The following is a 25520-nucleotide window of genomic DNA, read 5'->3' on the forward strand; positions in this document are numbered from 1 at the left end:
AGAACCTTGTTGAACTCACATATGCTGTGACCTATTATATTTGACGCCCTTTACTATTGAAATTGTTACTCTACATATTATTTAAACTGCGTGCATTGCTTTATTAAAGACATATACAGGGTGTAACATAAGTGATGACTTTAATTTTAAGGAGTGATTCCTTGTCATATTTTAAGCAAAAATGTTCATATAAACATATATCCTAACGTGCATCACTTTCGAGATACAGGGTGTTAAAGTTGAAAAAATGTAATGTCATACGCGACACTTCAGGAATTTTCGAACGAGTGCGACAGTTGATGAGAAGAAGACTAGATGCTTGTATTAACAGTCGCGGTTCTCATTTTGAGCATTTGATTTAAATAAAGCTATTTTGACCCTCCGAAAATGTGAATGCATCATCAACTTTAAATGCATTTTTCTCATAAATCGTTGCTCGTAGCGACTTCAATAAAGTGTACCTTTTTTAAGCAGAAAAGATGAGAGAATCGATTTTTCTATTCCAAAATGGCACACAGGGTAGCACAAAAAAGTTGCAACGATTTCAGGGGGTCGAAATCGTTGCTGGTGGCGCCCTCTAGAAAATACAGCTAAATCGACTATAAATTTGAATTTTTTATCCCGATAAACCCCTGTATACGAAATTTCATGAAATTATTTCGAAGCAGTCGAAAACTATTAAAGAAAACGCAATTTATTTTTTCAACTTTAACACCCTGTATCTCGAAAGTGATGCACGTTAGGACATATGTTTATATGAACATTTTTGCTTAAAATATGACAAGGAATCACTCCTTAAAATTAAAGTCATCACTTATGTTACACCCTGTATATCTGAATTTGTTCTAACGCAAAACTCAGACAAACCTACTTGCATTGTTGTATGAGCGAATATTCTCCTTTTTCGTTAATATAATTTGTTTTATAATATAGGCGAATGATTTGTACGATTTTTCTGTCTAAAATGGTGAAGGCAAAAATTTCTAAAGTGTTTTTTGCAACTCTAATGGATCCGAAAAGAAAGTTTTGGGTTGAAATAATTTGTTACTGCTCTTTCCAGTTTGATTTGAAAGTCGGAAATTTGACAAGCCAAAAATCCGAAAAAATATTAAATATACTAATTCGAGGCAATTTGTAGGCCTCAATAAGTATACTTTCCATCGATAAAATTCGTTTAATATGGGCAAAAAAATGTTTATTGAGACCACCAATAAATCACAACAATAAACCGATTCAACCTTTTGGCCACTGGCTTCCACCTTTTCGACAAATACTTGCGCTTCCCACCGCTCTTCACAGTCCGTCCGCATTAGCTCGCCTGTTAAGTTTACCGTTACCAAACGCTCTTCGTTAATCCTTAGTCAGTGTTCATCGTTCTCCATCGCCTGGACACAGGTCTCCTTCATAATCAATCGTCCAGTTCGCGAGTCGCATATTCGCGTCTAAAATGTCTATTTCTAAAGTTTTCTACGTGTTCTCCTTAGCCCTCCTTGTGGTGGCGGCCCAGCACGACGAGCACCAGCATTCGGGGCATATGAACCACGAAAACCATAGGGTGAGTCTCTATTTTAGCACGCTCGAGAGAGAAAGTCTTGACATGGTGCCCTGAATTGAATTATTCGTGTGAATGCCAGAGGGTTTGTGCCTGAGCGGGCATGAAAATCGATTCGTGGAGGACAAATCTGGAGTCGAGGACATAATTAAGGCCTTCGAAAGCGGATGTTTGTGGAAGCAAATATGTAAATTTGGTCATTCCGTGGGGTCATAAAAATTACCATACAAAGCTACTTGGTGGTGCTGGGTAAAGGTGAATGTGACTTGTGTTGTGAAGCAGTAGATTGGACGAAGGCGTAAATCAGTCGGGCGTTTTGGTGCAATGAGGAGGAACATCATTTTCTAAAATTTTGATGAAAATCCTTCGATGGGTCAGTTTTTTGTGCGCTTAATGGAAACCCATTTTGATGACGAGCGCACCGATACCTCAACCGTAAAATACTAAACATGAATAATAAGCGCAAAATGGTCGCGGTTCATCTACGACTCGGTGTTAATTAGCAGGTCAGGTTGCAACTGTGAAGGCTTTTTTCGCCTTATTATGCGTTTTGCGACCCTCGATTAGGCCTGACCTTATCGGAAAGCGCGTGCTTCCTAAACGAAGATAAATCGCCGCTGAAGGTCGAATATTGGACCCTAAAAGTTTAGAATTTTCCGCAAATTTCTCTTTCACACTCGCCCATGAAATTGCTTAAAACAGCAATTTCCTGTATTGCGGGGCCGCGCAGTAAGGTGCGAAATAATTAGCCAATTCCACGTTTAGATGTAATCGCGCTTTTTTTTACATAATTTTGAGTTCGCTAGTGAATGCTCAGAATTCGAAACATCCCAATAGAATATAAAGGTCAATTTAGAAAGGTTAATAGGTGTTTGTTGGAGCAGGCACGTGATGTAACTAATTATCTCCAGTTCGGATTTAGAAGCATGGGGACACACCCACTTCCTAATGGCCACTCAGGCTATTTTCATTAGCCACAACGCACGAGCTCTCGCATATTTTACTTTTTTAATTATTTAGACAACCAACATGTATCGGCATTGTTTCGGTTTCGATCAAATCGCACCGACCATTCACCGAACGGCCCATAAAGCTGCGACCGCAGCAAAACAAACCGATTGTGCATTAACTAGCGAAGATTTGCGCACTTACTGCTTACGATTTATAAAATCGCCATTGCGGCGTCAAATCTGACCAAAAGCGCCTAAAATCCTACTCAAAAAGCGGCTACAAGCTGACCGCAAACCAATAAGGAAGATAATCGGAATACCTCAGTCTTAACGGTCTTGAAGGTTGTAGTGGCAGGATCAATAGAGTTTTGTAAGCAATAAACGGAATCCTGTAATCTCCGTTATTTTCGTCCCAGATTTAATGGGATTTCGCTGTAAATAACAAGAAATCGTTTGCATTCTATGCAAATTCAATAAATAATATATACGTCTTATGCGTTCTCAGGGGGATTTCAAATTGTCCCTCTATAATAATAAAACGACACGCAGTTAAATGAGGATACGTCGTGCTCAACCGACAATATAACACCTTCCAGGTCTTGTGCCGTCGCGCGAAATAGCCCATGCAAAGACCCGCTAATTCGTAGAGAAATCCGCAAAGACCACGGACTGAAACGAGCTTCTTAAAGAAACAAACTATACCTACACACGGCCCTTTTCGCTGCTCGTGAGTTATGCGCGTCATTATCCACGAGTGGGGTCATGGCGGTGGCACAGATGTGTCACACCCTTCCGCTTTGACTGTTAACATCAGAAAAATGGCGAGTGACCTTATTCTTGTACGTGGAATTATTGTTATTTCCCAATTACGGTTGGGCGATCACAATGACATTCTTGAACACATACACTTAAAAGGTTGTAAAATAAAACGTTGCGATAAACTCAATGTTAACACGCGCTCCTATCATGGGTTTAATGAGCCTTGTGATCTGGCTGAAGATTCCTCTGGAATTTTTTAGATAGCAGTGGGATTATCACGATTATTAATTGCGGATTTTTATTGGAAGAGACTGCGGTATTGCCTACAGAAATTGTGTCTATATATGGCGATTTTCATTGTTAGTGAGATATGCGCATTGTTATTCCCGAGTCTTCAACCGCGAGAATTTCGGTAACCGTGAGAGATGTGAGGTCGGTAAAATCGAGGCAAAGTTGCGCGATGGGAGCTCAAGAAAATCTACCTTCCTCGGCCATAAAATTTTTTCAAATTTTTATGACTTTCGGAGATATTCAGAAGAAAGTGAAATTTTGGAAAACACTTTATTATTTCTTGCTCAGTTTATTTGACGAGGGAATTCAAAATGATTGACGCTTCACCGTTGCAATTTTCCCTCTTCTACAACGTGCCGATGTCATGTTTGGAGGACGACGTTTCGATTTGCGGCAACCCTCATAAACCTTGTTTTCTCTTGTGGGCCCCATCTTTGATTTTCAGATTTATTAATTTATTTTTTTCTGATTACAACGAAGTATCACATGTTAAGGTTCAGTTTTGTATCGCGGTGCGAAGGTGAGAAATTCGTTTTAAAAAATCATTCCCCAGGCACTCTTTGCAGAAACAGGATTTTTGATATTTTCACCCAACCGCAAAGACCGACCCCGAACATGTGATGCATCATCGTAATCAGAAAAAAAAACAAATTCAAAAATGTGAAACTCCAAGATGGTGCTCATGAGAGAAAACGAGGTTGATGATGGTTGCCGGAAACTGAAACGTCGGATTTCAAATATGACATCGGCACGTTGAGGAAGAGGAAAATTTGGAACGTTGAAGTGTCGATATTTTTGAATTACATCGTCAAATAAGCTGAGGGAAAAATAAAAACGTTTCTGCAAAATTTGGTTTTTTTCAAATACCTCCGAAAGTCATGAATTTTTCGAATTTTTAAATGGCACATTCTTAAATTCCAAATTGCGCAATCTTGTTTTATTAAAATAATTTAACTCACCTCAAATCTTTTACGTTTACCGAGACCCCCATGGTTGAGCCTCAGAAGTGAACACCTTGTAAATATTTTTTTTTTTTAGGTGGCTGTAAATATCTACTACGAGTCCCTTTGTCCAGACTCCAGGAAATTCTTCACTCAACAACTGTATCCTTCGCTGCAAGGCAATCTCTCAAACTTCGTCAACTTGACCTTGGTGCCATATGGCAAGACAAAAGTAAGTCTTCCTTTGGGTTTAAAAATAGATGCGGCTGTGGGTATTTTGCCGGAATTAATACGTTACGTTTTTCATAATTGAGGTTCAAAGTTGCTGACGATAGAAATCGAAGGAAACGAACAGCGTAGCAATTTCAATATAATCGAAATCTCGTTAAAATTGTACAATGATAGTGATGCAATTGATTTAAACACGTCAGTTCTGAAGCTACAATAAAACAATAAAAAGGGTTTCTGCTTTCTGGGTTGCATTCCTGCATTAGAAACCGAATAAAATCATTCAAAAGGCTATTAGTTACTACGAGGAGTCTCTTTAAACCATGGAAAATTATTATTTTCGCTACGTCGAACGTGCTAAAACTCTACTTTTTTTTATAGAACACCCCACATGTGCTATTTTTCTTGATACTATAACAGTTAAATTACCATTGTTTCTTGAGGGAAAGATCAGAATTGAGTATTTAAACTCCAAGGAACTAAATTCAACTTTCATTGAAGGAATTTTCTGGCAATGGCTCGCTGGTACCAACCGAAGACTCAAAAACAATACGTCCCGGCCAATCTATTGTGCAATGGACAATACGTACTGACCTGATTACACTCGTAATTGGTAGAGTGAAGCATGATGTTACAATACTCATTAAGGATAATTTACCTACAGATATCCCTATACCCACCTCATTTAGTTTCGAGTAATACCATGAGCGCGATTTTTAAATGGAGTTCTTGCGAAGATTCTCTTTAAATACTGAAAATAAGATTTTTTCATGGGACACCCTGGAGGGTTTTGACTATTATAAACTTATAGATTATAAGCAATAATCCCTTAATACACGTTCCTATGAATATATTTATTGATTTTCAAAAATTTCGTCATGTTGGAGACGCTAAAACTATTTTTTTTAATATAGAACACTCTGTATCTAACACAATTTTGTGAATTTTGCCACTCATCACGGTCAAAAAGATTCCCTTCAAGTCCTCCAAATTCGATTTTTTCCCATAGCACACACGGTATATGATTAAATATTATGAACCTGCCATCAATATACCTATGTAAACCTAGTCAATATTGTACCTGATGTAGGCAACCCCACATACACAAGAAGCAGGAAAGTTGCCCGACGGCATGCTGCCTACGTTTATCTCGAAGATGTACCGCTTTTCAACGAACACGACAATGATTAAGGTGTGAAAAGTTTGTTCTGGACATATATTTTGGGCACCAAAAACTGGCACAAATAGCATATAGGTAGACATACTCGTGTATATACTAGTAGGCGCATCCAACACCAGCAGTAATAAAACTCCCAAATATTTCCTAGCCTTCCTTTAGTCACCCATATCGGCCTTATGGGGGGAGGGCAGGTTGGGCGATGACCCAGGGCGGTGGACCTTCCTTGGCGGCAGTTTTTCTTGGGGGTAGGGGGGAGGTTATTAAAAGTTTCGCCCAGGGCGCCAGACTCGCCAAGGCCGGCCCTGTTAGTCACCTAATGCTCCACATCCAAAATAATTACTTATACACCAATGCAGTCTTGATTATTGCTGTTGCCAAACAGGTTTAACTGCAAATTCGTGTGCTCTTTCCCAGACTGGGCAAGTTCTTATCAGTAGCGTTATTATTCTAAGAAAGCTATAGAAAATGGACCGACGTGTCACGTTAACGAGGATATGATTAATGCAGACAAAGAGCAATTGCCATTAAGGTTCCACCTACGCTGGAGTCTCAAGTTCGCTGCCTTTCTAAACACACAATAATTCTGCAGTAAATAACGCATTTTGCGACTAGAACCTGTTCATCGTTGGCCATATGCTAATTAAAAGTCTTTAAGAGTGTCACATGCTACGGTTTCCAATTTGCAATAGCGAAGATCCATTAACGGGGAAATCTTAATGGGGCAAACAAACAGAAAACGTTTAAGCTTAAGGTTTTTCATTCTGAATAAAAAAAGTCTCTTTCAGATGGAATTCAAAACAAACGAGTACGAATTCGATTGTCATCATGGACCGAAGGAGTGTGAGGGCAATAAGATCCAGGCCTGTGCCCTCAAGCTTATCGATCAAGGAAAGCCCACCGAAGGATTCGGATTTAATAAGTGCGAATTTGGGTAATTTTCAATGCAAAGGAGTTATTATGGGCTTTTCTGTAGGGTTGCTGTTGGATTCATCAATTGCCTGATGGACAAGACTGAAAAGAAAGGGGACAACGCCACTTTTCCCACTAAGGACTGCGCAGAAATCAATCACGTCAATAACTTGAATCTGATCGAGAATTGTGCAGCTCATTCTGATGGTAAAGTTCAGGTTTCAGTCAAAATACATTACTGATGGTTCTTACTGCAGGATCCAACTATTTGGCCAACCTGGGTACTCAAACCAACGAGGTCTCGAACCCCTTAAAATCCGTCCCTACAATTGTCTTCAATGGACAATTTAAAGCTGATGATAACGCCTTGGCTCAAACCAATTTTGTTAAGTCTCTGTGCCAGTACATCACCAAAGATAAACCTAGTGAATGCAATGGCGCAGCCACTTTGAGCATTTCTTTGGCGTCTTTAATAATCGCCAGTGTCTTCGCCAAATTCTTTAATTAATCTTTGACCAGACTTTGTACCTACTGAATCGGAGTGTGTTATTTCTTTCTTACTCACTTTTTATCTGGTGAAATATACTATTTTTTGCAAGCTGCGCAGTTGTGATAAATGTATGTAATGAAATGTAGGTTTATTGTACTTATGGTTTCAGACCGTTCGAGCCGTTAAGAAGTCCCCGAATCAACATTAATAATGTTGCCATATGGATTTTCGCATAGTTTTACATGTACCAATCACCCAAGTACCTTTAATATTGCCATTTATCTAGACAAAAAGGCGGCTGAAAAATCTCTGCTATGTTTAGACAAATCTGTCACCACAAATTATTATATTTACACGTTAATGTGCGTACAAATACAGTTAGAGTTGCTGCTTATAGGAACCGTATTATGTAAGTTAAGTTTCATTTCAGTGCCCGATAATCCGGCCATAAACTTTACTCTCATACATGCGTACACAAATTTATAAATGGCATATAGGAATGACTTACATTATTGTAATTTATAGAAGTCCTTTTTATTAAAAAAAAAAAATATTTAAGATGTATTTTTGTTTCATGTTTTCCGGACATTGTTAACGAATGAAAAATAAAGAATATTTTCTTAATTTTAAAACAGCCTTAACCTCTTCAGTTTGACGATGAATTTGAAAGATTTTTTTGGCTAAATTGATGAAGTCAAAAAATTCCTAAGGTATTTTTTTCAAAATGCTGGAAATTTGCAGTGCAAATATAAGTTATAAAAAGTATGTTGTAGCAGTAACCAGTTTAAGTAGTCTTTGCAAGTGGGCAAACGACTTGCAAAAGTGCATTTTGAACCATTTTGGGAGGCTTCTTGGTTCTTTTAATTTTAATTTGCCTGGAGACCTTACGAAGACCTTGCTAAACTAACATATGCTGTAACCTATTATATTTGACACCCTTTACTATTGAAATAGTCAGTCTACATATTATTTAGTTTACGTGCATTGCTTTAGTAGAGGCATAACTATATGAATTTGTTAAAACAATAAAACTCAGACAAATCTAGCTGCATTGCTGTATAAGCGAATGATTTGTACGATTCTTTTGTCTGAAATAGTGAAGGGAAAAATATTTAAAGTGCTTCTTACACCTCTTATTGATGCAAAATGAAAATATTCGGTAGAAATAGTTTCTTACTGCTTTTTCCAGTCTGCCTTAAATCTCGGAAATTTGGCGAGCGAAAACTTAAAGAAAATCTTAAGCATAGTGTACTCTAAAGGGCTAATTATCCCTGCCAAAGGTTCCGATGAAATTTCGAATAAGCTTAACTTTTAGTCAAAATTACAGTCCAATTAACAGGCTATAAATACGAATTTTCTTGGCTAAAACAACATTTATTTCAAATAAAAAGGCGTAATAATCATTAAAAAAGTAGATCATTTATACTGCATATAAATATCTCAAGCCTCTTGGATTTTTTTTATTTAAAACTTTGACAATACTAATTTTTAACTTAATTAACCTTTGTAACTAGACAGCATTTAAATTAAAACAGTAATATTTGTTATATTTATTTTCAATTCCTATTAAATCAACTGAAGGCATTTTGGAAGCACACTGAAAGAATGACTCATAATCCATGAGATAATATCCGGTTTAATGGATTGAAGACACACGGTTGTGTCGATCTCAGAATCAGAATAACTTGACTTTTTTTTTTATCTCGGAAACTCCTTAAGTGAAACACAAAATTGCCTTAGTTGTGGAAGAAAACAGGAAACGATAAATTCAGTTCAAACACGGGAAAAAGTACTTAGTTCTTTTTAAATCACGCAAAAGTGTAGAAAATGAATGTACATTTTGATGATCTTAACGTGTAAACGTATGATTTTTTTTTAACAGGTAAAAAGCTCCGAACATATTTACCATAGAAAATGATCAGATCCATAAAAGATAGACCTTAAAAAGCCCATGTGTTTACGATTTCGTCGTTTATATTGAATCATTATCATTCGATTGCACGCCAAAGTAAATAAAATTCTTGCTTCCAGCTGATGAGCAAAGCAAGAGGTATTTACAGCCGAGTTATCAAGGACGCATTCGAGCGTTTAGCCACATCACTTTTCTATGATAAATATATATTCAGTGATAAAAAGGACCTTTTTAAATTTCAGTTTAATAGAATTTAACGCAGTGAAAAAATGGTTGTTTCAATCTAAAATAACGTGTCCTAAATTCGCTAAAACGAAATGTAACAGACAAAACCCTGCTTTCTAGCCTAGATTTAATTTATGCAGAAAGCTAAAGTTCTACTTGAAGTATTACTCAACTTCGACCGTTCATACATCCACCATAAATCGCTATTTTCACCTTCACTCAACAAATATTCACTTACCGTATCACGAAACAATCCTAGCATTACAAAAATCATGTATTAAATACATCCCGTCGGTCATATTGAAATCTGGGGGCATGATCAGAGTTTCGATAAATCGGGCATAGGAATCTTTCACTCTATCCGATTGAGACTTATTACAAAGCTCCCGATAGAGCGAGGAACATCTTTTGGACAGCTCTGCCACGCACACTTTTTGCTGCTCGGTTCTCTGCGGGAAATTAACAATTCGTTCTCCCAAAGAACCCAACTTCATCTGCAATTTAACGAGATTTTCCATCGTTATTGATTGCTCCAATAAGTCTAGATAATCTAGAATTAACCCGGCTCCGTTGCGCCAGTGCAGGATGTCCTTACTGCCAGGACTGAGTTTGTCGCTCAGGTTCCTTATGACATCATACTGCTCGTTGATAAATAATCCTGGGAGTAAATTGTTAATGAATATATCATTAGCTGTGACATATTCCTCTGCTAACGAAAAATGATTAAATGCCTCAAAATGTTTGCCTAAGGACATAGCCTTGTGTCCTTTTACGGTGTGAATCCACTCAGGCGGAATATTCATACTATTCACCAACAAATCCATTATTTCCTCAGAGTTTTCACCAATATCTCCAAAGTCTACACTTAAATTCCGATCTAAAATCCCCATAATCAGACTGCTCTTAATTAAATCATCTTTTAAGTATAGCAAAACGAAAATTGCCCATTCCCAGAGGCCTAAATGTTCCAATTGCGTGGAAAAACTCGTACAAAACTTGTTCATTTCAGACTGTTCCAGGACACCCACGTCCAGGGACAAAAACAATTGTAGTAAAAGCCAACTGAGTCTGTAATCCACAGGATCATCTGTGTGAGTTGCAGGATCGAGAGTGCTGCTTAATCTGTGAACTCTCGATTTGTAGAGCTGCATAATGTGGTACATGATGTCAAAAGGGCCTTCTTCTGGGATGCTTTTTACATATGGAGGGTTGGGTTTTTGGGCGTAAAGAGATTCTTTAAAAGCTTTTTCGTAAAATTCTATGGCGGTTTCGATTGGTGCTCCATTTGGGCAAATGTACCTAAAATAGTCGTCATTGAAAATAACATAAAAGAGTAAGTGCTTGGGGTTATTCTTTTCAATTATTTACCACAAATGCATTCCGAACGCTCTTTTCCAGTCAACATCCTCGAAGATATTAATCCCCTCTTTTGCAGGAATTCCGGCCAATAGTAAATAAAGTCGCTTAAATTCGACAGAAATGTGCCTTGTCGCCATTGATTTGTACCAAATCTCGATTTGCTCCTGCATAAATGCCTTGGTGGTGTTTCCGAGGCTCAATTGAGACAAAAGAAGAGATAGATTTGGTAACTTTAAGTCCATGGCTAAATTTGCAGCATCAAACACCTGAGAAAATTGGGAGAGACACTTACTTAAATGAAAAAAAGTCTTAAAATTTTCAATGTAAAAAGTTCTGTTTTAATTTGATGCGGTTAATGGCGGGGGGCAACTTACTTTGAAGACGCTTAAATGATCAAATATACTCCGGGTAGCCTCATTTACACCCTCAGAAGGTCCACTTTTCAGCATTAAACTGTCGTTAACGCATGTGTCTTTAAGCCACTCTGACATCAAATATCTCCTGTGTGTTATAGATTTCTCACCAGGCCCCCACAGGGCTGTGCATAAGGTCCAAATGCTACATAAATAATTGGTCTGGGCACTGCTATATCCTCTAGCCAATTTTGTAAATATTGTCGTCAATCTTTTAAGATACCAGTCGGATTTCAATATCTCGAATGTTGGTATTTTTGCAGCGCTCAATTCGAAGGACGAATATTTCAGGACTTCCTTTAGACAGTCTATTAGGATATCCTGAATAATAATTTAGTTGAAATAGCTAATTAAAGGGCGGTAAAAGCATATAGAACCTTTAATGGGTCAAAAGCTGGGGTGGTGTCGATGGTTTTAAACAGCAATTCGTTGTTGAATTCTCGTTCGTCGTTTTCTAATGAGAAAAAGTTGAAACCTTTCGACCAGCCTGGTTTAAAGGATTTTCCCTTGAACATGCCCACGTCCACACAGCATCTTAACACAGAAAAAAACATGACACAACATAAGAAAACTATAAATAAAACAAATTGTATACCTGCTGGGCAACACTGCAGAAGTAGCCTTAGGCAGTTGATAGTTATTTAAAACCTTCCAAATTTTAGGTCTTACTAAAATCCGTCTTCTAGGGGCAATTTCTTCAGATAAAGAAGGCAATTTTCGAATATCATCTATTTCAGGTATATCGAGGTACTGTTTTAAAATTGAAGAGTGACTTTGGGCGCCCTCTGAAGATCGATCATCATCAAATAGGGCCATTTTCATGTACTAAAATTCGGAAACCAAATTAAAAAAAAAAACAATGAAAAACCTATTCGATACTAACTTGAATATTCGAAACGTTAACGTTCTTAGGATAAGATTTAAAGTGCATATCAATGTCTGGCAGCATGGAGTACTCATCCTCAGAAGGATCATCCATCATCATACTGTGATGCAAAACGTCATTTTCCTGCTGTTGCTCAGGGTTCACCAAAATATCCTTATCCAAACCAAACAGCCTTGAGGAGGCATCATGCAACTCAGTAGATTCCCTTGAAATCACTTCTCGGTCTGCTTCTAAACTTTCTTTAGTTGGCGCAGATTTGGGGGGTTGTACCTCGCCCTTGGGCTTCGCAGGAGCTTTTTTAGGGACTCCACCTCCGTTCTGATCACTCTCCTCATCACTATCGTTAAACCCGTATTTGGAAAAATGATCCACCTTGAAAACCCAACTTCCAGTTTCTGGACGATAGTCTACAAAGCGAGCATTCTTTTTCTCAGTTACTTTTCGTAATTTTTCAGCAAAATTCATCTGTATCAGATCAACTATGTCTTTGATCAACGTATTCGATCCCACACGTCTCGGAAACACGTTATCCAAAGTGATCTGTGCCCGTCTATTCAAGCCCTCTCCAACAGGCGGTTTTGTAGATTCATCAGGATATATATTTATTTCTCGATAGCAAAAATGCACAAGTTCATCCAGATTTAAACCCGCTACATCGATTTCTTCGGGAAAGTAAACGTTTCCATATCCTTTTCGACCAACAGTGAAGCCTCTGACGATGCACTTTCCATCCTCATCAGGGGTTAGTTCATCTAAACTTGGTAGGGTGTAGTATTCAGGTCTTGTACAGATTATATTGGCGGGGTGGTTTCTAGAGGCATCGCCGCCTGCTTGGTTGTTGTTGATTACTTCGTCCTCATCGTCTGATGGTGGAGGTGGAGAATCGCGCAGACTATGTTCTGAAAGAAGTACGGTTCAAGACCATTAATTAATACAGTTGGAGTACCAAAAAAGCAGAAAAGACAAGAAAAATTATATCTAACTTAGACATGTTTGTGTGTTCAAAAATATTGAAAAATAGAGATAAATAATGACCCCAAAATTTCTCAAGAAATTGACTCGTTGTCATTGACTTATTCACTGCGTACTCTTTTTTAACCTAACTTGTATTCGTGCAAACATTTTAAAAATTATCTATAAATGTTGGTCTTCTTATATTACTTCTAAAAATTCACCCCATGACCTTTAAATTCTTTACCTGGTAATTGATCTTTTCCAGTAGAATGCAACACATTAAATGTCTGAGTCTCCACAGAATTATTCAGCAAACTGTCATTGTTCACACTAGCATCAAAATTCAGTTTCAAAGGATTCCCTCTCCCTGTTGTGCCTGCACTTTCAGAGTTCCTATTCTCCTTATCTTCGCTTGTTAAAATATCCAAAATATTGTTGGAACTCGAACCAAGCACAGTTTCAGTGCTCGAACGGGGTTTCAAAACCAGCCTTCTCACACTTGGTTTTTGGTAATTTGCTAATGGTAATTTGGTATCTGACATTTTAGGAATTGAATCAAATAGACTATCCTGAAAATTAATACTTTAACATGGCTAGATTGAGCAATATGTAGACCTACTCTAGCGCTCTTCAGAGGAGTGACCTTAAGCTTGGATTTGTGAGTCAAATCGACTTTTTTGGAAGCATCTAACAGCGATTTTAACTCTTTAGGATCGGTGGTGGAAACGCCAGCAGTGCTCGATTTTAATTTGGGTTCCAAGCCGGCCAAATGCGGAGCATCCCCGAAAGGGTCCGAGGTTAAAAGGGCTAGATTGTTGGAATTCTGTTCAGGTTGTGCTAAAAGCCTTAAAAAAAACTTGGTGGAAATGCAATTTTAATCATTCAAACTTACGAAGTTTGTTGCTGCGCGGGTTGAGGGAGCCCAAATGTACTTTGCTGGAAGGGCAATGTTCCGCCACCAAATAGACCGGTAGTACCACCAAAAAGACCACCAGGTTTGGCTTGGTTTTGATTTCCAAATAATCCCGTTGAAGTGGTGTTGCCTAAACGCCATAAAAAAACCTCTCAAAACAGCCTAACATTGAACAGACAAGATTTTACCAGAATTGAAAGTCCCAAGTCCGGACATTTGAGTTTGCCCGAAAGCGGGAGCAGCGGGTTTGCCAAAAGTGCTGTTAAAACCTGTAGTTGCACCAGTGCCAAAAGTGTTGGTGGCCCCAAATCCTTTGAGAAAAAAATATCTTTGTTATTTTATAAATTACGAAATTTTGTATTATTACCTGAAGAAAAAGTGCCAATTCCAGGCGCTTGTGTTTGTCCGAAAGCGGGGGCCGCAGGTTTGCCAAAAGTGCTACCGAATCCAGTGTTGGTACTTCCGAAAGTGTTAGTGGACCCAAATGCTGCAAAAATGTTTAAGATTAATTGGTCGTGTGCTTTTATTGAGAATGAGAAACGTGGGAAAATTAAGTAATTAAAAATTACGTTTTTGGTTAAACTTTGCCTATGGAGGAGACACAAGTTGACCTTAAATCAAGCGGGGTAAACATACGATCGCTCCCTTCTTTATTTAAGCCATCCTCCAGAGACAAAAAAATACTAAAATAGCTCAAAAAGTATCTTAATGTTTGTTTATTGTGATTAATAAATTACTTTATGATAACATTAAATCCTAAAAATTGAAAACAAAATTAAATATTTTTAGCAAAGGATATTAAAAATTAACTTAACAAAAATACTATGTGGCTTAGAAATCCATGAATTAATCCAAAGAAACCGATAACCCTTATAACAGCCGAAGTCTTTCCATTAAACGGTCAATGGATAACGTGCTGAAATGGTAAACGAGCCTGCTCATAACCCGTTCTTCCAATAGTGCAATTTCGCAATGCCGCTTTTCAACCTCCACATCGTCCCTCTTTTCCGAAATACTCAAATTCAGCAATTTCTCATGTAAATCCATTTTCCTTTCATCAAGCTTTAGCTTTCTTTCCTCTAAATCTAATAATCTTTTCTGCAAACTTAAACGTCTCAATAGCTCTTCATTAGCATTTAAATGCTTGCATTTGGAACAGTCCAAATCCACCTTTCTTAAGGGTGCAATTTTGTTGGAATTGGGGTCACCGTCTGGAAAGAAGGTACCATTCAGTCAGATTCTCATTGTTTTATCCAGTTTCTTTTAAGCTTCACATCACGGGAGAGGCTTTCAGCAGGTTTATAATTGAATATGGCTGTTTTCTAACATTCCTTGAGATGATTATATGTAAGACAAGTTGTGAATATATGTGAAAAATCATGAATGCCACAAGACTCTCATACAAACACTTCAAAATTCACGTTTCACTAAAGCATGAAAGAGCCTAATTTATTAACTTTAAACTGTGAAAACAAATCTTACCTGGAGCAGTACTAGTAGCTCCTCCAAACAAAGGCTTTGAGGCGTTATTGAAAAGGCTTGATTGAGTAGAAGCTGGAGTATTAAAGGAGAATCCAGTTGTCTGTGGAGTGGCCCCAAAACCGGCTGTCGGCTGTGCTGGCTTATTAAATAAACCCCCAGTAGTGTTCTGAAATTACAAAAAAAAATATTAACATATCAGAAATCTGTAAATTTAGTCTCACCTGAGTGTTGGAGAACAACCCAGTACCAAATCCAGTGCTTGGTTGAGAAGTTGTATTCCCAAAAAGCAAAGGCTGCGCTGGGTTTTGCAAACCAGTCCCAAATGGTTTATTAGCTGGTGAAGATCCAAATGGGTTTGCATTTTGTGAGGTGGCAGCCCCAAACCCAAACCCTGCACTATTGGTTGCAGTTCCGAATGCTGGTTTTCCAAATGGACTTCCAGTTGTATTCTGCTGGGCTCCCATTCCAAATGCTCCAGTAGAAGTTTGCCCAAAAGCTGAAGTTTGGCCGAAAGTTGACTGACCAAATGCCGATTGTTTATTAGCGTCTGTTTGCCCAAATAGTGGTGCAGTTGAAGTGGGCGCTCCAAATGCTGAAGTGCCAAAGCCTGTGGTTTGTTGGCCTGGAAGGTGGAAATAAAATTATTGCTTCTAAGAGAGGATGAGATCCGTACCAAATGCAGGAGTTTGTCCAAGAGTTTGGCCAAAGGCAGAGGTTTGACCAAAAGCTGATTTGTTAGCATCAGTTTGGCTAAATAAAGAAGGGGTGGCTGAAGTGCCAGCTCCAAAGGCAGGAGCTCCAAATCCAGTAGATCCTGCTTGGGGTCCTAGTGAACCAAAAATTAAATTCCAAATAAGCATTTTTTTAATTCCTATGGGAAGGAGTTAAATAAAATTAAATCTTAATATGGTTGAATTTATACCAATATTCAGCTTGTTGACAGAAATTAAGTAGGGATCATATAGTCTCAGAGAGAATAATAAAGGATCTTAAAGCTTTTAAAAGCTGGAGAAAGATGTAGGTTAAAACTGAAACACCTTATGTACTGTGATAGGTAAAGTTTTGCTTACCTTTTCTGTTAGCCTGATAATCTTCTGTCCGTAACTCCTCAAAAGACTTTCCTTCATACTCCTTCATGCAAGTAATACTATGATGTTTGGTGCTGATGCCTTGAGCAGTTCCATTTTTCAACATAGTATCAGTGCCCGTAAAAGGCACAAACTTGACTGTAGTGCCTGTTGTTTGTTGGCCACCAAATGCGGTAGCACCACCAAACAAGTTCGAATTTCCCGAGGTGTTAAATATACTTGAGGACTGTGGCTATATTAATTCAAAAATGCTTAAATTTCAATTTGTAAATGAGGGATCTTTATTACCTGTTGGGTACTGAGAAATGTGTTACTTTGAGGGGCAGCACCGAAACCAAATGAGGTTGGTTTGTTTTGTTGTCCAAAGGTAGTGGAGGTGTTAAATAGTCCCCCTCCAGTAGAGGCTGTTTGGCCAAAGAGGCTTGTGCCCCCTAAAGTGAAGTGTAAATTATAAATACGTGTTGTATATATATCACAAAATGACGACTTAGTTTTAAAAGATTACTGATTATAAATACTTACCAAATGAGGTACTGGGTGCCGGGGACCCAAAGGTGGGTTTTCCAAACATTTTGTGAACTAGGCCTGGAGAGTTCACAACGCTTTAACAAAGTAAGTAAACCATTAAACAATGGCACTGATTATGAAATGGTAAATATAGTTAAGTGTGTGATTATTTGAGTGCTTTAATCAGAAAAATTCGCTGGAAAACGGGGAATATTTCGATTGAAACAAAATGACTGCGCTTGCACAATGTTGGATTTATTTTTTACGGCTCCTATGCATCATTATCAGCATGTGGACGCAAGCGCGATAAATGTCAAAAATTGTACTAAACGTCGTTTTGCTTGATAGCACAATGCGTACTGTCCTTTTCTATAACAGCGTAAAAGAAGAAGACACATCTTGTGAGAAATATTTAAGATTGTTGCTTTTATCATCAGAGCCGTCGGTTGGCAACATAACCTAAAAATGTCAAACTCAAAAGAAATCTCCGCCAGTTTTTCGTTATCTATTCTTATTTCGGTATTTAATTATTTTTCAAAATCTGCATGATTATTTTCATAATTGTGCCTCAATGTGTGTATTTTTAAAATTTATCCTAAACAAATAACCACTTGTTTTCTTGAGAATTTGTTTTGCTACAATTTCTGTGGAAGTATTTCGTGAATGTATAATACAACTGGAACGGGAAGCAGCGTTTGTACAATGATTTTTCCTTTGTCACTAAAGCGATAATTGCCAGAATATCAAACCTGCAAACCAATTTCGTACCCATTGATCCAAGTCATCATAAACTATGGATACACCTAGGATATTCAAAGGCTTGCAAAAGCACTTTAAGTTCGACACTTTTAAGTCAAAATTGCAACAAGAAGCTGTTATTGCAATTTGCCAGAGTAAATAACTTTCTCAATTCAAAATTTGTAGTGTGTGGGCTGTCATTGTTCCTTACTCAATTTTTTTTATTGCTATAACACAGAAATAAAGATTGAAAATACCCACTTTTAGGGAAACATGATGTGTATGTTTCAATGCCTACAGGATCAGGAAAGTCTCTTTGCTATCAGTTGCCTGCCGTGTTATATGATAATATGATTACCTTAGTATTTTCTCCATTGCTTGCATTAATAAAGGTATGTAAGTAGGTACAAACCACAGTAGCTTTTATGTGTGAGACTTTCCATAGGACCAAGTTGATACTTTATTGTCTTTAAAAATTCGAGCTGCCTCTTTAAATTCCAAAATATCAAAAGCAGAAAGAGAGAGGCTAATTGCAGATTTAAAATCAACTTCACCCAATACAAGGCTGTTGTATATTACCCCTGAGCAAGCTGCTACTACAACATTTAAGGTGAAATTGCAATGATTTTATTCACAAAGTTCCAAAGCAAATTTCAGGAATTATTTGACAACTTGTGCAAATTTAATAAAGTTGCTTTTATTGTGGTGGATGAGGCACATTGTGTTAGTGAATGGGGCCATGATTTTAGACCTGATTACTTAAAACTTGGGAATTTAAGGGAAAATTGCAGTGTACCTTGCATTGCTCTTACTGCCACTGCAGGAAAACATGTAAAATGTTTACTTGCTAATAAAGATTGTTATTTAATCAAATTTCCTACAGGTAACTAATGATATCATCCAAAGCTTAAGACTTGCAGATGACCACAAAATATTTAAGACTTCTTGCTTTCGCAGCAATTTATTTTATGATGTATTTTTCCCAAATATTCTGGAAGACCCCTTTAAACACCTGAAAGGTTTCATTGAGAATTGCTTAGAATTTGAAAAAGAAAAAGACCTCCCTAACTCTCAAAAATCATGTGGTATAATCTATTGTCGCACAAGAGAACAAACTGAAGTTTTAGCTTCAAAATTAAACTCCATGAAGATTAAAAGCCTTTGCTACCATGCAGGGTTAAAAAACAACGAAAGACTAGAGTTTCAGGAAATGTGGCAAAGAGGAGATGTCCCAATTATATGTGCAACAATCAGCTTTGGAATGGGGGTTGATAAGGCATCAGTGAGATTTGTAGTTCATTGGGGAGTTCCCAAAGACCCAGCCTCATTTTATCAAGAAACTGGAAGGGCTGGAAGGGATGGTAAACCTTCTTGGTGTCGCGTATATTATAATAGGGCAGATTCAAAGGCAGTTGAGTTCCATTTGACTCAGGATTTAGGAAAGGCATGTGGAAGGCCTGAAAAGAAATTAAAAGTTGAGATTGCAGCCAAGGGGTTTAAGAAGGTGGTGGAATATTTTGAAAATCCATCGTAGGTTCATTATTGTCTGTTCAAATATTCTATAATTTTGATGTTTTGAGCCATGCATTATTTTCATTAAATTCAAATTATTGTAGAGAATGCAGGCACGTCTTATTCTCCAATCACTTTGGAGAACTTCCACCAAAATGTAACAAAAACTGCGATTGGTGTAAAGATAAAAAAGCTGTTAAGGCAATGGTTGAAATGTTTCTGGTTAAAAGTGTACAGTATCATACACATGTTAGTTCTTATAATGAAATAGATTATGATGATTTGTATGGGGAGGGGAGGAAAGGAGTGTCTGAGTAAGTTAAAAAAGATAGAAATCATCAGTAGAGTATATGTAAAATTTTTAGTGCAACAAGAGAAAGGAGAGGTGAATATGACAGTGATAGTGACAGCGGAGGACACAGAGCTTTTGAGAGGGAACAACAAGCTAAAAAGGAAGCAACTACTTTCATTCAAAAACAATTGGCCCTGAGGAGAAATCCTCAGGTAATTCTCTCTATAAAACTAACAAAGAACTAAAAGAAACCCTTTCAGGAGGTGTCTGTAGCAACGATTGACAAACTCTTTTCAAAACATGCAAGAGTCCAAGCAGCTGCTGCTTCCTCAAGTAAAGTAAAGGGGCTTACTTTGGCCATTAGGGAGCAATATTTGTCTAAAATACTGGATACTCTGTATGCAAATTATACTGAATGTGCAGCAAGTCAGACTATGGACAAGAAAGATATAGAGGATTGTAGTGTTGGCTTGGAATATGAGGTTTTTGGGTCCACAACAACAATGACAATGTACAGGAATGGTTTGGCCAAATTGGTAAGTGTCTTCTCATGATTATTGCATATTCACCTGCAAAAAATGATTTTGCTGTTATTGCACCCAAATATTGGGTAAATTTTTTTACTCATTTGTTCCATATGTTGACACATTTCGATTTTTATCACTGTTTTCCTAACATATGTCTTAATTTCTCTCAATTTGACAAGGTCTATCACCTCTCTATATTTGATCTAAGTATTTTAGTAATGCTATAATTTGATGTCTGGTTTTCCATGACGTCACAACACGTTGTCTGTTAATGTGCAACTTTTGGTTAGGACTTTATCTAACGCCCATTGAAAGGTCAAACGTCATACTGAATAAATTAATCCGCATTCAGTATTCTATTCATAAAGCGATTTGACGTTGCTGTCTGTACCAGTCTGTGACTTGTCTTTCTTGTCTTGTCTTTGCTGTCAAAGTTAATAAAAACTTTCATTTTTGATATTTTCAGTACTTTCCAAAAGATTTTCTACTTAAAATTTCTCAATAACCACGCAAAAGTCCTAGATAAACCTCGCAAAATTACCTAAAAAACCAAGAATTCAGCGATTTACTGCAATATCATAAATGGAGTTTCCAACGGCACGCCAGAAATTTAACCTAGTTATTTTTAGACCAGGACCACAGCATCTTGAGTTTCACTTTTTCTTTACAGATATCTAATATTAAAAAGTGTTCCACCACTAAAACTGTGTATGAGAAGCTTTCCAATTTCCAGCCCAAACCGGCTAAATATGAGACATTGACTGACTTGTTTCGGAATATCAAAAAAGAACAGCAATCAAAGCAGCAGGAGGCAGGCTCGAATGACTTCAAGACTGCAAAAGCTCACTTAGAGGAGCAGGTCTCAAATTTCATTGAAACTCCTCTACCTAGTGTCAGTGCTTGTGCTCCAATAATTACCAATCAAACTCTGAGTTTGGGCTTTCAAACTGCCAAAAAACTGTTGGATCTGAAAAGTAATTCACCTAATAGTGAAGATACAAAAATGAGCAAATCTAATAATATTAAGTCATTATTTGGAGAGTCTGATGAGGAGAAGGACAAGAATGTGAGACATTCAAGCAAGAAGGACTTGAGTAAAGAGAGGTCAAATAGGAAAGATAGATACAGAGATGATAAGGGTAAAAGTAGGCACAGAGATAGAAGTAGAGAGGATAGGCACAGAAGAGATAGGTCTCATGACAGATATAAAAGGGACAGGAGCAATGATAGGCGGAAGCGAGATAGGAGTAGAGACAAGAAGAGGACCCGTAGCCCTGACAAAGTCACCAGGAAATCTTTCGATGATGACAGGAAAAGAAGAAAGTGCAGTGAGGAGAAGGATAGTGTAGATGAGCAGTAAGTGTTTTGCTTGAATTCCATTAAAAACAACATAAACTAACAAGAATGAAAAAAAAGTATGAATTAAGGATTTAAAAAATCTGGAAAAAACTGTTTTCTCCAGGCAAAAGAATTAAAATTGAAAAATTATCTTTCAGTTTAAACTTAATCTAATGTTAAATTCAAGATTATGACAGATAAATCATGAAATACATGTTAAATCTGGAGCTTAACTTTCAGGTCAGGTTTAAACCTTGACTATACAATTTGGTCTTTTTTTTCTGATCTGTCAAATTTATTATGAACTGATTATAAGCAGTTTCCTTTAAATATGAAAAACATTCTCTTGATTCGTTAAAGAAATTTTACTGCACACATACACACATTTTTATTAACTTACTTGTGAGATAGATTTTCAGTTGATTTAATATAAATTTTTTCAGTAGAACCCAAGAAAATGGCAAATCCAACTCAACAAAGCCAGAAAAACCTGATGATAGTTATAGTTCTGAGTCTAGTATAAATGAATCGCATCTTGCATCACCTAAACAGACATTACATAACCCTTTACCAGAACCACTTTGTCATTTATTGAAGGAAGTTAATGGGGGTCATTCAAATGAACTTGAAGATAGTGTAGTCACTGAAGGGGGAGGTACTCCTCAACATTCATTTGTGGTGCCTCCTGAAGAAACTTTAGGCTATGATAAATCCACACACACTGAAATCTCTGTGTTGGGTGATAGGTCTGAAGAAGCTGAAACTGTAGAGAAAACTACTGCAGAGCCAGTTGTGGTACCTGAGGAAGTTGTAAATACAACTCCTTCAACAAGCAATAAAGATGATAGTCCTAAGTTGGTTATAATACAGAGTGAGCCAGAGAAAGTGCCTGACACAAATGGAGAAGCTGCTGCTATAAAAGGAAGTATAAAGTCTAAGGGGAAATTAAGGAAAACAGAAATTGGTTTGTTGGTTGTTAAATTGATGACTCCTGCTTATGTGGACAAAAGATTTGAATCTAGGGAAATCTTCAAAACTATGGCTAGGAAGATTTCTCACTGGCTTGTGGATAAAGGTGAGCTATTTATTTTTATTTCTGATTTATTTATGTGAAAGAACTAATATTAATTTCAGATGAAAATGAAATTAAGGACTATGTCAAGAGGTTTCTAAACAGGAATTTGGAGATTAACTCTAAAACTAACATTTACATTTAACAGTGAATAGACTTTATGCTTTAGATTGCCAGTGTAGGGCTATTTATGTTATAAGCCTGTATATAATATGTTTCAATCCACAATTATTAAGTTAACATTCAGGGCAAAACTAAGTCGTGGGTTATGTGTTTTTGAGAGGTTTGCATCATATTACACAGCTTTGAAAACAAGTATTTTCTATCATTATGTACATAAAGTTTGTTGTATATTGTAGGAAAATGATGATCCTTGTGCAGGTTAATTTTCTTTATTAAAGCATGCAGGAATAAAGTGTATAGAGAACTGCCATTTATTTTTTAAAATTCACATTTAGGAGCTGGGAAAGTTTGGTATTGCGGCCAAAACAAGTTTTATAATAGGTAATAAGAAAGTAGATATATATAATGTCCCTGGCATTGGAGGTCTTGGTCAGATTTGAAAGATATTTAAGCAAGTATTTGTAAATAATCCCGTGGTTTTCTTACCAGGTTTAATGGATATTTCAGTCACTTTTCCATATCAAGTAACTTCCAATAGCGATTGAGGCTACAAAGCTTTCAACATTATTCATTTCTAAACGTAAAGAAAACCCTATGGAAATGTATTATATCCATGTACGTATGTAGAATTACGTAATTTTGTTTATTTTGGAAATTTGTTGACCTCCCATTTGATCACCTTTTGTTAAATAAATTATAAAAAGTTAAAATTGCATTGTATTAAATTGGGTGGCCTGATAACAGCTCTCTACTGTGACCTGCGTTCGGTCTATTGAGACCCGTTGAATATAAGCTATCCTGTTGTGGCTTATGGTATTGTCCCTTGTCCCCTGACACGTTCAGATTTCCCGCGAATCTGATCACTCATCTAAGTGACGTCTTATTTATGTTTTCTAGTCTAGCTATTCTGTGTTGCCAAAGAGGTCAAACTAGTGGCAATATGGTGTTTTCTTCATGGATTTTTTAGAGTTCTCATTCTCTGCAAGTGGGTCAAAAGCAGGATGTATCTTATGTAAATTGTCGTTTACGTTTAGTTCTTACTCGTTGCCTACTTATCCACACCAGGGGTTGAGCTCTTTTATTCAATGCTCGTGTTAGAAATGTCTTGTACGGCGATATACTTGGTAGGTTGTTCCGGTTTTACTAAAATCTCCAGAGCTTTGCTTTTATCAGGTATTGAAAAGTTCTCAGCACTGGTTCCTACCCATACGAGGTGGATATCTTAGACTCCAGATTGACGTGGTATCTATTTCACCATCACGCGATTATACTCACTCAAAGCTATAATGCTCTCGTTTCGCTTCCCTACTTTTGCGAGTTTGGACAAAAAAGCTGCATAACTGTTTAAATTGAGGTTTATTTCTAGCAATAAAAATATTACAAAAACCGTTAAAAATTAAATAACTGCAAAATATTTACATGACTAGCAAAAATATACAAATCTAAATTTACCATTAACCGAAATTCAGTAAATCAGTCTAATCACTCTTCCGAATTCATCAAAAGTATAGGAATTTCCGTTTTCTTCTTAAAACCATCGCTAGAGAGATACAAACGTCGAACATGGGATAATATGATGTGAATACATTGTGTCCCTATATGTTCCCTTTTTACAAATCAATAACGACATTTTTCCCGATCTTCAGTATCACATTATACATTTTACAGAGCTGCGCCGCATGTTCATTTGCATCAGATATGAGGTAGATATATGCTACAGGTTTGGAAACGCTATTACATCACTAAAACAAATAAGTTGCCACATTTGGTACAAGCTGCATATACAAAATGACGATCGCCCCTGAAGGAGAAATTGCATTCCACCTATGTCCAAGAAGAAACTCATTGATATATCACTAACTGCTGGAACTTAATTTCTGGAATATAAAGCCGTAGAAAGTCGCAGCTGGAAGTCTTTATACAGCAGTTTGCCCCCTAGGGGCACTCTAGAGAGGAACATATTGGGGGACATAAGACATAGGGCCTTGCCATTCATTAGGAATCTTGAGGATGGTACTTCCGGGAGGTTGTGAATGGTCGTGATGTGCCGCAACCATTGTACCACGTGTTCTCTGGTCCATTGCCTTGGATCTAATAGAGATGAGATGTTGTTTAAAGAGGGTTTTGATTTCAGTTACAATTTATATATACCTTTGGGCAAATTTTCCTGGTCATCAGAAGCATGTTGATGCGAGTGCCTGTAAGTTGGCAATCTGTCCCATTCGGACGCCAGTCCATATCTTATGGGACCTTCAGCTGCCATGTTAACGGTGTTGTTGTAATACCCTATCTTGGTGGTTAATTCTGGAATAAAAGCATTAAAATTAGATACAGAAAGGCCATTTTGTGTGTTTAAGACACCCGACACCATAAACGCAATTGCCTCCTGTTTATATCGAATTTCGGACGCTTGGGACTCCCTCATCGAAGAGGAGTTTTTTTGCATCCGTGTCTGCTCTTGTTTAGACAGAAAACATGTGTGTCGGTTGCAGCTTTGAAAGGATACACCCTAAAAACGTACTTAACGGTTCCTATTTCCGATAACCGTTTTGACGTAGGTCGAATTTATTATTTGCCCTCTTTGGCGGTATTTTGTGCCCCTCTATGGACGACCCTTTGGGGTGCGTTAGACGTGTGTCGTTGGGATGGATCAGGATTTACTTTTGATTGGTGATAATCGACCTTTTTCATAAATCGAATACCCGTATTCTTGACAAGTAATCGAATAGTCTTTCAAATTCTGCATTGAAGTAATATTAAAGTAATATTTTAACAAGCTGTAATGTGCCTGTCAGGTTTCGCTCATTTGTTCAAATGAAGCGGTGGACCACCACATCGACGGTGGGTTAAGACAGAAATTATTAAACCGATATTTGAGT

At 37.3% G+C, this 25520-nt stretch overlaps 4 protein-coding genes across 5 annotated transcripts in view; 2 read left to right on the forward strand and 2 right to left on the reverse strand.

The window, feature by feature from the left end:
- The first annotated feature begins 1289 nt into the window (after positions 1-1289).
- Positions 1290-7924, forward strand: LOC136418510 (GILT-like protein 1). The gene is made up of 5 exons (XM_066404595.1): positions 1290-1555; positions 4591-4725; positions 6687-6820; positions 6875-7017; positions 7068-7924. The coding sequence occupies exons 1-5, from the start codon at positions 1448-1450 to the stop codon at positions 7316-7318; spliced, it is 771 nt and encodes a 256-aa protein (XP_066260692.1). The 5' UTR covers positions 1290-1447; the 3' UTR covers positions 7319-7924.
- A 723-nt stretch (positions 7925-8647) lies between these two features.
- Positions 8648-17279, reverse strand: Nup98-96 (nuclear pore complex protein Nup98-96). The gene is made up of 17 exons (XM_066405884.1): positions 17055-17279; positions 16821-16963; positions 16515-16764; positions 16118-16270; positions 15666-16066; positions 15445-15610; positions 14330-14449; positions 14151-14273; positions 13942-14092; positions 13669-13894; positions 13294-13618; positions 12093-12994; positions 11805-12034; positions 11587-11743; positions 11171-11530; positions 10806-11062; positions 8648-10736 (listed from the first exon to the last, which is right to left on the reverse strand). The coding sequence occupies exons 1-17, from the start codon at positions 17101-17103 to the stop codon at positions 9680-9682; spliced, it is 5070 nt and encodes a 1689-aa protein (XP_066261981.1). The 5' UTR covers positions 17104-17279; the 3' UTR covers positions 8648-9679.
- Positions 17280-17587: 308 nt separating this feature from the next.
- LOC136415811 (ATP-dependent DNA helicase Q5-like) lies at positions 17588-23351 on the forward strand. Of its 2 annotated transcripts, none has more exons than XM_066400651.1 (11): positions 17588-17932; positions 18045-18169; positions 18223-18387; positions 18435-18608; positions 18661-19307; positions 19394-19603; positions 19655-19793; positions 19842-20117; positions 20779-21464; positions 21893-22521; positions 22581-23351. In XM_066400651.1, the coding sequence occupies exons 1-11, from the start codon at positions 17833-17835 to the stop codon at positions 22661-22663; spliced, it is 3234 nt and encodes a 1077-aa protein (XP_066256748.1). In that variant the 5' UTR covers positions 17588-17832; the 3' UTR covers positions 22664-23351. The 2 variants fall into 2 exon arrangements, with proteins under 2 accessions (XP_066256748.1, XP_066256739.1); XM_066400642.1 differs by having other exon boundaries at positions 17606-17932; positions 21890-22521.
- Positions 23352-23998: 647 nt separating this feature from the next.
- Positions 23999-25520, reverse strand: part of edl (ETS-domain lacking) — a 51186-nt gene continuing 49664 nt past the window's right edge. The window contains exons 2-3 of the mRNA XM_066405506.1: positions 24793-24945; positions 23999-24732 (exon numbers count right to left, since the gene is read on the reverse strand). Of these exons, the coding sequence (XP_066261603.1) occupies positions 24512-24732; positions 24793-24945 (374 nt within the window). The 3' untranslated portion in view covers positions 23999-24511. The remainder of the gene's footprint in view (positions 24733-24792; positions 24946-25520) is intronic.

This window comes from Euwallacea similis, chromosome 2 (assembly GCF_039881205.1).
Source record: "Euwallacea similis isolate ESF13 chromosome 2, ESF131.1, whole genome shotgun sequence".
In the NCBI taxonomy this organism is placed as follows: domain Eukaryota; kingdom Metazoa; phylum Arthropoda; class Insecta; order Coleoptera; family Curculionidae; genus Euwallacea; species Euwallacea similis.

Coding starts and splice junctions, on each gene's coding strand:
- LOC136415811 (XM_066400642.1), top strand. CDS start 17,833: ATGGATACACCTAGGATATTCAAAGGCTTGCAAAAGCACTTTAAGTTC. Junction 19,604..19,654: donor GGGAGGAAAGGAGTGTCTGA/GTAAGTTAAAAA, acceptor TAAAATTTTTAG/TGCAACAAGAGAAAGGAGAG. Junction 19,794..19,841: donor CCCTGAGGAGAAATCCTCAG/GTAATTCTCTCT, acceptor AAACCCTTTCAG/GAGGTGTCTGTAGCAACGAT.
- LOC136418510 (XM_066404595.1), top strand. CDS start 1,448: ATGTCTATTTCTAAAGTTTTCTACGTGTTCTCCTTAGCCCTCCTTGTG. Junction 4,726..6,686: donor TGCCATATGGCAAGACAAAA/GTAAGTCTTCCT, acceptor AGTCTCTTTCAG/ATGGAATTCAAAACAAACGA. Junction 6,821..6,874: donor GAAGGATTCGGATTTAATAA/GTGCGAATTTGG, acceptor GCTTTTCTGTAG/GGTTGCTGTTGGATTCATCA.
- Nup98-96 (XM_066405884.1), bottom strand. CDS start 17,103: ATGTTTGGAAAACCCACCTTTGGGTCCCCGGCACCCAGTACCTCATTT. Junction 14,450..15,444: donor AGCTACTAGTACTGCTCCAG/GTAAGATTTGTT, acceptor ACATTTTTGCAG/CATTTGGGTCCACTAACACT. Junction 11,531..11,586: donor CAGCTTTTGACCCATTAAAG/GTTCTATATGCT, acceptor ATTATTATTCAG/GATATCCTAATAGACTGTCT.